Source organism: Mus caroli, chromosome 6 (assembly GCF_900094665.2).
Source record: "Mus caroli chromosome 6, CAROLI_EIJ_v1.1, whole genome shotgun sequence".
In the NCBI taxonomy this organism is placed as follows: domain Eukaryota; kingdom Metazoa; phylum Chordata; class Mammalia; order Rodentia; family Muridae; genus Mus; species Mus caroli.
The window spans coordinates 37990124-38001659 of NC_034575.1; the positions used below are offsets into that span (position 1 = coordinate 37990124).

Below are 11536 nucleotides of genomic sequence, written 5' to 3' on the forward strand. Positions count from 1 at the left end.
TCTGTTACCTTTCCCCCACTGCTCTTGACCGTCATTATCTTGATGCCCTCTCACCTGCTCTGAGTTCCTTATCTCCCTCTTTCTTACATGCCCTTTTGTATCTACTCACTTAACCAGGATTTACTTACATACTTCCCTCATATTCATTTTACTCTCTGTAAAAACTTTCCTACCACATACAAGTTAACTCCTCGTTTCATTTCTCTCCACCATGTGTGTTTCTCTGGTGGATTTTGCACCCGTTGAATGGCAAATTTGCACTCATCTTCCCTAACTCATTTTCAAGTCTTCAAAGCCTTCTTCTATGTGAGAATACGGATCCTCCGAACTCTTTTGAACTTTCTCCATTCCCTCTCCCTTTTCATGCCGGGAACCCAGCTTTCTCTGCCTATTTTCAGTTTTGACTTCCTTTCACATGAACTCTCCATGCCCCTCCCAAGTGTTGTCTCCTGGTTCTCCTCATCACCTACTCTTCCTTACCTTGGACCTTGGGTTCTCTTTACTTCAGTGTCTGGGCTTTAATTTTCCTCTTTGATAAAATGTGAGAATAGAAGAGCACAGTCCCAGAATGAAATTTATCACTCAGTCCATGTTTCGTAATTTACTACTGTTTCTTCTTTCCTTTTTCACCCATTTGGATCCATCTGTCTGGCATCTCTACTACCTTTTACCTTCTCAAACTAACTGTATACCCACCATCCTATCCGTATAATAAAGTAGGGATTTATATACAGAACCAGAAGGGTCTACCATTTCTTCCTTTGTTGTGGAATTTGTCATTTCTCCAGGTTGGCTAACAACCATAGAGAGAAGGAAGCTATTTAGGCTTTACCAGACTGGAAGGTGGGCATGATCATGTGGGCATGACCTCATGCTCTACCCAGTCATTCCTGAGCTCTTGACCCACCATCTAGATATTATTTCTCTTCTGCCTATATCTTAAAATAACCACCATAACTGCCTAGATTAGTCCCCAACCCCAAATAGTAGCCATAAATAAAGGCTGGGAATTTTCAGTCCCAAGGTTAAGAAAGAAACTATAGTCATTTTAGCATAGATATTCTTTCCACGTACGTACCTACTCAGGTATTTTGGCTCCTTTCCCAGCTATGGTGACAAAGACAGAAAGATCCTTGGATCCTTCATCCCAACTCAGAGAGATGTCTATTAGAGATGAGAGGTACTATGACATCATCCTAACCAGCCTACTTGCCATACTGTTTTAGATACCCATTATACCTCACTTCTTCCTTATCCTCACCCTTCACAAAAAAGGGGGGGATAAGTTGAAATTCACAGTGATAGTTGACATTCAGTAGCTCCCATACCACTCACATTTCTCTTGTGCCACTATCCCTACAAGGCCAAAACTTGAAAGAGTGGTCCAGACTCTCTTTCAGTTCTGAGTTTAAAAATAGACTTATTTTAGGGGTAGGACTGAAGGTAAAGGTGCCCCAAACCTCCCTTAATGGAGAACTGGACCCAGAAAATGCCAGGCTGCACATAGGAATGCCCAGTGGGGACCTCCCAGTAGGGTTAGATTCCTGTACTTGTGTAATCTAACTAGCACAGTAAGGAAGCCAAGGAAGCAGCAACACAGCTCTTCATTCACAAAACCAAACACCCAATAGTTACTGTTTTATTTATTGCATACACTACCTAGGATGGCAGTAATACCACATGTAACGTTTAGAGTTAACATGACCATTCTATTCTTTTGAATTACTAAGGGGTAAAGGGGGAAATGTGATGGCAGCTCTCTTCCTTCTCTAAGCCCAGGCTGGAAAGACCTTGGACCACCATAGCAGGCTAGTCCATAGTCTCTCATATCTTTCAGGGTTATTCTTCCCCCTTCCCAGGCCTCCAATAAGGCCTTCCTTCTCTTTACTCTTTAGCTCCAGGGGCATGGCTATTCTTACTTTTGTCTCTGACCTCCTCTAGTGCGGGCTGCTCAAGGGAAGAGGAAGTCTGCTCATCTGACATTTTGCTTAGTGAGGACCCTGTGTCTACTCTAGTGCCTTCAAGAAGCCCATTGAGGCCTAATGAAGACTGCTTACTCATAGTCAGAGCATATGGAGTTGGTAATAGGTTAGGAAAGTAACCCTCTGCCCCTAGGGGGTGTCCCAGAGCCTGTGGGTAGTGTGGACGAGGGAAGGGAGGTTCTGGCAAGCAATGGCCACTCCAGGGTCCTGTACCTGTGGAATCAAAGGACATGGGAATTATTGGACAGAATTAAGAATATCAAACATCACTGAATAAACTGGAAGAGTCTCTTTTTATTTCCTTGGGACCATGGCTTAGGTTCCTAGTGGAAGCCTGAATAAAACATTAACACTAGCCTCCCCTCCCCTCCAGGATCAGAAAGGTTCCTGAATTCCAGATACTGTGTGGTTTAGCAACTATGACTTCACAGATCACAGGTCAAGGCCAAGTGCTGGCTTATAGAGGCACCAAGGAGACCAGGAACCACCTGGAAATCTCTTTTATTTCTCCCTATAGAACTCTTTCATGCATGAGATAGAGGGCTTTGGGGTTTCAGAAGTCCATGTAGTTTGGCATAATTAGCTGCTACCAATTCTGTGCCAAGTCCTTTTGTCCACTATGTCTAGTGGTCACCATATCCCTCCAGCAATATGAAACTAGGGTTCCAATGCCAGGCCAACAGAAGTTTCAGGATAGCTACGATCAGGGGCAAGTGAGAGGTTTGCTCATCATCCACACTGCTTCATTCTTTCCTCCAGATGAGGACATAGTCTGTCCTTTCTCTCCTTTAAACAAAAGGAGGTTATTTTGCCCTCTAGCCCAAACTCACCCATGTTTTCAGCAGGTGGCTGCAGCAAGATCTGACCTGGTGGGGGTCCTGGGCAATAATCCTGTGATGAGTCTCCACTGAAGCCAAAAGGAAATGAAAACAGAGAGTCTTCTGGTGGTAGAAATGGCATCGAGCTTGGGATGGGGTAAGGGAAGGGGGGCAGATAAGGAAACTGTGACTGAAGGGATGGGAAAAGGGGTGGATGTGGAGCCTGGGAGAGCTGGAATGAACCCAACTGGCTGCTTGCTTGGTAGTCCTGAGGCCCCAGGTCTTCCAAATTTGAGTAGGTGGGTGGTGAGGCGATACTATGGAGGACAGAGGACTATTTAATGAGATGTAACAGTGACTTCATTCCCACCATAGTTAAGAGACCATTCTCTTATAACTCCTTTCTCCATCTCTGTGGCAACATCAAATCTTGGGCAGCACATCTGTCTCTTCCTCTTCCCACCCCCTGTTCACTGCTGCCCCTGCTTCTCTTCTATTGCTATAAAATGCTTGATCACTCCTCCTCAAACCCACATAAGGTTTCATTCCCCTTCACATAAGCCACTTTCTGACCCATTTCAGCCCTTTCCTTTCCACACCACTATTCCTTTCTTCTCTCCAAGGTTACAAATGAACTCAGGTCCCATACCTAGTGCCCCAGGACACATAGGCCTTGTCCTTGTATATGCTGTCACTGCCAGGAACGTCCCTCATTGGAGGCAGTACTTGAGGAGTTTGAACAGGACCCAGAGGAAGAGGAAGGTTGGCCCTTCGAATAGGTGGGGGACTGAGGAGTGGTGGAGTCACTGCCACCCTCTCAGCACCCTCATTATGCTGAAAGGGGGTCAGAGTCTGTTCAGAAGTCAGCAGCATGGGGGGCTCTAGGAAAATATGACAAAGAGAGGCACTCAGCATAAGAAGATGGGGAGACAGCTGTGTCATTGCTGAATGACAGACCGTGCAATCAATGCCCAGGGCTCACTGGTACAAAACCCTGGAGTGCTGTGGTCACTGACACCTCTACGGAGTGAAGCCCTTCTGTTTCAACTGTCTTCTTAGCTTTCATCCCCACCCCAACTCCCCAAAACCTTTCTGAAAGTAGGAGTTCACCAGGAAAGACATCCAGAATGTTCTCTGGAGGAACGGGGCCAGGTTCTAGGTCTGTAGGCATAGGGTCTAGGAGCTCAGGAGCAGATCTGGAGGCAGAAAGAAGGAAGACTGTATCTTGTGGCTATTAAATGTAGAACTGAGATTGCGTGCAAGGAAAGGACCACTTACAAGGCACCAGCAACTCCTTGTCTCCAGCCCAGCCCAGATCCCTTAAAGAATTAGTCAACATCCCTAGCTCTTACTCCCCATACACAACATTCTCCTTCAAGACCCCAGGTCTCTCATGCTGACTCCACTTCTGCTTGGTGTGGACACCCAACAACCAGAGGCCATTCTCACCTGTGCTGGCTGCTGTCAGCACTGGGGGCTGTAGGACCATTCTTAGTTTCCTTCTCGTTCAGTTTCTCCACTTTTCTCCACTTTGCCCTGCGGTTCTGAAACCACACCTAGGAATAGAGGAAGGGCACCTCAACTTGAGAATGCTGGCAGAGACAAAGGCTTAAGCATGATTGTGGAGGACACTTTCCTGGGTTTCAGCTACCTCTTAGCTCAGAAGTATAAAAAGATCTCTGTGGTATCTTTCTCTTTTAATTGGTTAAAGCTGTGGCCCTTGGAACACTTGGGACACCCTTGCATCTGAGACTAACTTCAGCCTCTATCTCAGCTGAGGCTGAGCACATGGCCTCTCCTAGAGAGTTCTAACCAGCAGCTTCCAGATTACTCTTCTGACCAATTATCCAGTCCCTTTTACCATGATTCGTTGGGGGGTTACCCCCACCATCTGGGAAATCTCATGGCGTTTGTCACTGTCAGGATAGTGGTCTTCCTGGAATATCCGCTCCAGTTCTTCCAGCTGGTCTGAAAAAAAAAAAAAAAAAAAAAGAGAGACGTAATGGAAGAGGCCAGCCACCATAGCAGGAGAGGAGAAAGGAGATGCTCTTTGTGTACCCTCAGCAGATAAGGCCCTTGGCCCCAACCCAAGAGCCAGGCCTTCTCTCATGCATAATGTGATATATAAATTTCTGAATCTTCTATCCTGGTCTAAGACAAGATACCCTGCCTGGTCTTCCCTTCAGGGGTCAGAAGTATTGACATTGCCATGGACAAAGAGAAACATTCAGGGCAAAGTGACTGACTGCACCCTCCAACATCTCCTTGGGCCATACTGTTTGCATAGATTATACTCTTCCCTCCACCTTAGACAACTAACCTGAGCGGTACAGGGTTCGGGTCTTTTTCCGAAATTGACAGGTCACTTCCAGGGATTCTTTCTTCAGGTCCCCTTCACGAGAGTTGAGGGAACTGGCGGCTTGGCCTGACTCAGAAAGCATAGGTTTGTGAATAGCACCCAATTGAGCGACATCAATGAAAGCTGTTAATGCCAAACCTGTGGCAAGCAGCTTTCTGGGCTTACCAGGGACTGCAGAAATGGATGGCTTCACCAATTCTGCCTTTCTCTGTGGGAGAGAAGAACCTTCTTCCTCGGATTGGGGACTACATGCATCTGGTGTGGGGGCTTTGTGCACTCTGCAGGTGTCAGCATCCATTAACTCCCCAGAGGTGTTCGACAGTGGCCTCTTTCCCAAGCTAGACCTGGGGAGTGAGGACTGCTTGTCTTGATCATCTTGGATGGGTGGGGAAGAATCCTGCAGTGGTCCCTCTGTCTCCAGTGCAGCAGTCCTGGGCTTGTCACCAGCTTCCTGGTCTGTGGAGAGCAGCAGCCACTGGCTTCAGCGCTAGGTGGCAGAACCCCTTCCTCCCTGTAGCTGCTATGTTGTTAGAACCCAAAAATTCCTTTGCCTGTCTACCAAATGAGGCCTGAATGCCAGGCTCACCTTCTTACCTGGGCAGTTGGAAGGATGAGTTAAATAAGTGGTTCTCAACTTTACCAATGCTCTGACCCTTTAGTACAGTTCCTCATGTTGTGGTGACCCCCCAGTCATAAGTGTTTTTGTTTCTACTTTGTAACTGTAATTTTGCTACTGTCATGTGTCATTATGTAAATATCCTGTAGCCTCAGGCCATCCTTGGGAAAGGGTCATTTGACACCTCCAAAGGGGTCATGATCCACAAGGTGAAAATCACTGGATTAAATAATCCAAATGTAAACCACGACTGCACCTCTGCCGGAGTCTTAATGTGAGAACAATGGAAAGCTGGGTATACATTTTCTCAAATTTCCCCAGACATCAGAGGTGCAAGCTTAGGCGACAAGCATCTGTTTGATATTTCTAATAGATAACCATTGGGGAGGGGTGAATAGGAAGAGAGAAACAGGCAGACTGCCATCCTGGCTTTCCTCAGACTAGCCCTGGTTTCAGAAGGGAAGCAAGGCACTGTGGGTTGCAGAGGAGATAAAGCAGGGCCCTGGATCTTCCAGAGCACAGGCACCACCCGCGGAGGCCACGGGGTGGGGGAAATCACAGGAATGAATGATGGGGCCTTTACCTTCCCCAGTCCTTTCCCCCTCCTAGCCCTCAATCCACATGTGTTCTGGTTCCTCCCTCCTCTCCTTCCTTCCGCCCAGTCCCACTCTTCTGCAGGTGAGGAAGTCCTCATCTGGAGGGAAAAACCCCTTCAACCAGCTGCGAAGCTCACCCTCCCTGACGCTGAAGTAACCCTTAGAGATGGGCTTGCTGTGGATCCTAACAGGAGCACAGAATCCATTTGACCTCCCTCCCACCCCCATGTACTTCCCCCTAGGTGAAGAAATGCAAGTAGGCTTGCTAAATAATCAACCCAAGATCACACAGGGATTCGGTCCACGGGCTCAGTCTACCCTCAGCCACCTTCTGGAATCCAAACGCTTCTCCTACTTACTTCAAGTACTTATCACAAAAGAAAATTCACCTCAGAGAGTTGCTATCATTTCCAACGAAAACAGAAACTGTGTAAGTAAACGGTAACCGGAGCCTTTGACTATACCCCTAAAAAAAACTTTCTAATAATAGATAAAGCTGGGGGCAAGTCCTGGCCCAGGAGCCTTTTTCAGATGATTCTATATACACCATAGAACCCTGTTAGAGAGGTGGAGGCGGGGTGCAACCAGAGGGTGAAGGCAGTAATGGTGTCGAGGGTCGCTGGGACAAACACCTTTAATCCCAGCACTTGGTAGGCAGAGGCAGGCAGATTTCTGAGTTCGAGGCCAGCCTGGTCTACAAAGTGAGTTCCAGGACAGCCAGGGCTATACAGAGAAACCCTGTCTCGAAAACCAAAAACAAAACAAACAAACAAACAGTTTCATAACAGTGATTAACATGTAGCACAGTAATAAGCATGGTACGGAGTAGGCACTCCACAAACACGGACCTTATTCCACTAATGTACCGTAGTGAAAAGGGCAAAGAGTGGGAGAAGCTAGATTAGAGCGGCACTTTATCCCCAGCACACCTGAGATGATCCCTCAAGAGAAGGATGTGGTTAGGTGACCTCCCTTTCCCATTACCCACAGACTTAAACACGCTCTCGAGGCTGGACCAGTGAGCAGCAGCCCTCACAGGCTCAGCAAACCCTCCTCACTAAGGCCAATCCCCAACGGGTGCTCACCCTGCATTTTCTTGCAGAGCTTCTCCGTAGGTTCCATGGCCCAGGCTCCCTCTCCTGAGCTCGCCCTGGTACCACAGGCGCGGCTTTAATGAAGTCCGTGGGGTGGCCAGGTGTGTGGAGTCTGCACAGGCCACGCAGCACAGCCGCAGCCGCCGGAGCTGGCGCCCCCCAACTCCACCCCCAGGGCGAGGCACCGCACACCTGGGGTGGGGGCTGGGAGAGCCATCCTGCAGTTCCCTGTGAGCCAAGGGTACCAAATACTGGTCAAAGACACCTCCCCAAAGTCGGGGCAGGAGCAGAACAGCAATGGAAGGGAGGCTCCCAGGCTAACCCACATCCTAGCACGCAGTGAATGGACATGGTCGTGGCTCCCCTCTTGACCCTTGAATACGAGCCTGTCCTAGCTACTGCTTGCTTCAAGGATTCTTGTGCCTCAAAGTCCTAACTGACTTGAATAGCCTTAACATACAGATCCAGGGGTAAAGACAGGAATGGAGTTGAAAGTACCCCAGGCCTGGAGATTAAACCTCTCGGACCCCGCACAAGTTTGCAAGTATAGACGAGGTTCAAGCGAGTCCAGGTTTTCTTATCAGGCTTGTCCATTGAATATCAGCTTTTTGGATATTGAACCAGGATAAGAGAGACTCCTGGTTCATGGAATGTTTATTTCTGTTAGGAAAAAAGATAGCAAAATTATACAATTCTTACTTCTTCTTACCACCGGAGTGGGAGGGGGTGAGGAATGTGAATGTTGGCCAGATTGAAACAGCTGCGGCAAGCTGGGGGAGGAAGAGCCGCTTCTAACCAGGGCTCACGTGTTTTGATTTTAGTTACTTCCAAGTCTCTGGACACCAGGCATTTTTCCTGCCATATTAAACAACCAGCTACCGAGACATTTCCCTGTGTCTAAAGATCATCTTTGAGAGACTTCTGACAGGAGTAGGAGTCTTAGTTATTTCTGCAACATAAAGCTCTAAATTAACTAAGGGCCAGTAAGATGGCTCAGTGGGGAAAAAAAAGCGCTTGTTTTTACAAACCTGGGTTTAGCCCCCAGTGAAATGTTGGAGCGAACCAACTCCTGAAAGGTATCCCTTGACCCCATAGTCTTGGGATGATGGCATGAGCCATGCCCCCCCCCAACGACTCTTTAAAGAGAATTTTAGGCTCAAAATCCAATTTCTGGGCTAGAATATCTGCAGCATTCTGTAAGGCCAGCATGGTGTGGGCCCAGTGAAGCTGTTCTCTATGGGAAACCCAGCATCATTTGGTTGTGGCTGGAACATTATGGTTTTCTAGTGTATACATTTAAAGGACAACTACTGTGTACCAGAAACTAGGGCAGACGGGGTGGGGGGAAATGCCTGCCTTCCCCACAGCAGCTTATCGGAAGTCACAGATTCTGACAGTAGCTCAGTGGAATGGGCCATGTCAGTACTACATGGTCACTGTCCATTGAGTAGGGGGCAGGCAAGGGGACCTGGAGCAGCAGAGCCTCTTTTTGCAGCAGAAACCACTTCTTAGAACTGCTGACCCCTTTGCTGAAGCTGTGTGGCTTACCATGTCACAGCCTACTTAAAAATCCACAGGACAAGGCCTCAACCTTGATGTAAGGGCCTTCTCGAGGCTGACTCTCTGTGCTCCACACCCAGGTGTTCAGAGCACGTTGATCGAATGGTTTTGGAATTATTCTGATACCCAGCCATAGACCAGGATTTTGTAATGAATTTGTTTAAAATGCATCTTGCAGGTCTCCTCCTCTGAAATCTTAATTACTACTAAGTTCAAGGAGGGACCCCAAACATGCACTTTACCAAGAACCTTAGGGGGTTTACTAGGCCTCACAAACTAAGGCACTTTTACACTTTTGAAAAGTTAAGTCGAAGCTTCCCAAGGAAAGGCCTTGGGGTAGAGTTCAAAGGTACCGTGTTTAGCATATCAAGGCTCTGGGCTCATTTGTTTGCTTGCTTGTTTGTTTCTTTTCTTTTTTTGTTTTTGTTTCAGCACTGCAGAGCAAAGCAAAAGTACACTCTTTGGGAATAAACATGGATGGTGGCCCATATGGGACAAAGACATCAGCTTTTCCCTCTCCTATGATGTTTCCTTGTAGTGAGAAGTAGGATATAATTTCTTAAATCGATTAACCTATCACATTCAATAAAAACCATGCCATCCCTCTGCGTCCTTGCCCTGTTATTGTGGTTTTCCCACAGGCTGACCCCACCAGGGTGAAGGTAAGAAAAACACCATCACTGTTACCTCTGACTGTAAAAGATACAAGGGCCTCGTTATATAAAAGATTTTGGGTAGGGAGTTGGGGGATTAAAAAATATTTGTTATTTTTTTAAAACACATAATTGGATTTATTGGGATATAAAATTTGTTTTGTTTTCTCTTGCTCTTCATCATCTGGGCTTATTGTGACTTCTTTTTTCTCCAAATGACAAGGTTCAGTGTTTTTTTTATTTACATGAATGGCTTATACTTGATGCTACAAGTGGATTTTGGGTCGGATGTACCTCACAGCCTGCTTGATGGGAAGGTATGGTCTTGACAGTATATATTATTATAAATCCTACCTCTGATGGAACAACTTGAAGTGGAGAGATTGTGTCATGGCTGTGGACACTCTTTCCAGACAAAGTCATCTCTATTACACAGGAGACGGCAAGGTGTTTTAGGGGCTCTTAAGGATGTTTATTTTCAGGTCTTGTTTGGATACATTTCATCTTCGTAATTTCCGACTACTTGATATACTCAACTGTTGTTTGGAAGGAAGGCACATGCTGTTTATGTTTTTATTATTTGGTTTCTTAGTTTTCAGAGAGAAACCAGAAACCACACCAGCAAGAGCACCATGCAAAAACTATTTGTTACAATATATATATATATATATATATATATATATATGTCTGTCTGTTTGTCTCTCCCTCTTCCTCCTCTTCCTCCTCTTCCTCCTCTTCCTCCTCTTCCTCCTCTTCCTCCCCCCTCCTCCTCCTCTTCTTTTTTACTGGATATGATCATGAAAGAGCAAATGAGATGTGTCAGCTGCTACTAGAAAATTGTCAGTTCCCCCAGTGTGTGTAGTGCCCACCTTATAACCGGGGTAAGCAAGTAAAGTAAGCTCTCTTTCCCCTTTCTCTTTTCATCTAATGAGAGCCACAAATGAGTGATGGCAAAAAAAAAAAAAAAATGCTCCAAAGCAGCTGTTCTTTGTGCCACACCTCAGATTACTGTGAGAACTACAGAGATACAGGAGTTAAGTTGTGAAAGACAGCTGGAGATCTACACAGGCCTAGGATAGTGAGACCAGCTTCTCAGCAAACAAGGAAGCCCGGGTGCCAGAAGAAGAGGTGCTTTGAAGTGAAGCATGAAAACGGAGAAAAGCTGATGCAGGCTCAGTGTTAGAGATTAGCAGTCCAGAACCTGAAGGACAAGAGCCAGGTGACCCAAAGCTGATACTGCCAGTGATGGGGGAAAAAAGGAGGACCCACCCATCTCCAGCCACTGGCTGCCTTTGGAAACCAGGGACAGGATGGTTTGAGCTGTTGGTGAAAGGGATTGAAGACACCTGAGTGAAGAAGGAACTGCTCTGGGAAGGCCAGATCAGAGTGGGTGTGTGAATCCATACAGTACATCTTCATTCCTTTGTTTGGAATGCTCCAGATTGGATGTCCAAGATGAGTATGCAGACTGTGTGAGGCATGTGACTGCTCTTGTTTGTAACTGACCTCCACTGGCTAGGATTTGCAATTTAGAAAAAGCTTTTACATCTGCTCGATTGTCATGGGATTGCAAAGCTGGAGTGCCAATTATAGCACAGCCTGTAAGTTATCCCCAAAGCTTTGTTCCAACCTTTACCCAAGCTAGGCTCCCCTCTGTCCCAGCAGCCTTTGTTGCTGCCTTTCAGTCCTCAGAATGGCATAAGCCCTCTCATGCCTCGGGCCACAGAAAAGCTGGTTATCGGCCTGGAACATCTTTTTTTCCCTTCCATTTCAGTCTTACTCATACTTCAAAGGCCAGCATAAATACTCAGTTTTCTGTGGAACCCGAGTCAGCCAGAATTTATTGCTCCTCCTTCAT

General features: G+C 46.7%; 1 protein-coding gene across 1 annotated transcript; it reads right to left on the reverse strand.

The window, feature by feature from the left end:
- Positions 1 to 1603: 1603 nt before the first annotated feature.
- Nobox (NOBOX oogenesis homeobox) lies at positions 1604 to 7515 on the reverse strand. The gene is made up of 9 exons (XM_021165767.1): positions 7457 to 7515; positions 5325 to 5615; positions 5121 to 5225; positions 4662 to 4768; positions 4250 to 4356; positions 3911 to 3996; positions 3450 to 3681; positions 2813 to 3117; positions 1604 to 2195 (listed from the first exon to the last, which is right to left on the reverse strand). The coding sequence occupies exons 1-9, from the start codon at positions 7491 to 7493 to the stop codon at positions 1885 to 1887; spliced, it is 1581 nt and encodes a 526-aa protein (XP_021021426.1). The 5' UTR covers positions 7494 to 7515; the 3' UTR covers positions 1604 to 1884.
- Between the last annotated feature and the right edge of the window lie 4021 nt (positions 7516 to 11536).

What these genes read in the sequence shown, in the direction of transcription:
- Nobox (XM_021165767.1), bottom strand. Translation starts at nt 7,493, where the DNA reads ATGGAACCTACGGAGAAGCTCTGCAAGAAAATGCAGG. An exon ending in TATGTGTCCTGGGGCACTAG is followed by an intron (nt 3,118 to 3,449) that starts GTATGGGACCTG and finishes TGTCCTCCATAG; the next exon opens with TATCGCCTCACCACCCACCT. An exon ending in GCCACCTGCTGAAAACATGG is followed by an intron (nt 2,196 to 2,812) that starts GTGAGTTTGGGC and finishes TTGATTCCACAG; the next exon opens with GTACAGGACCCTGGAGTGGC.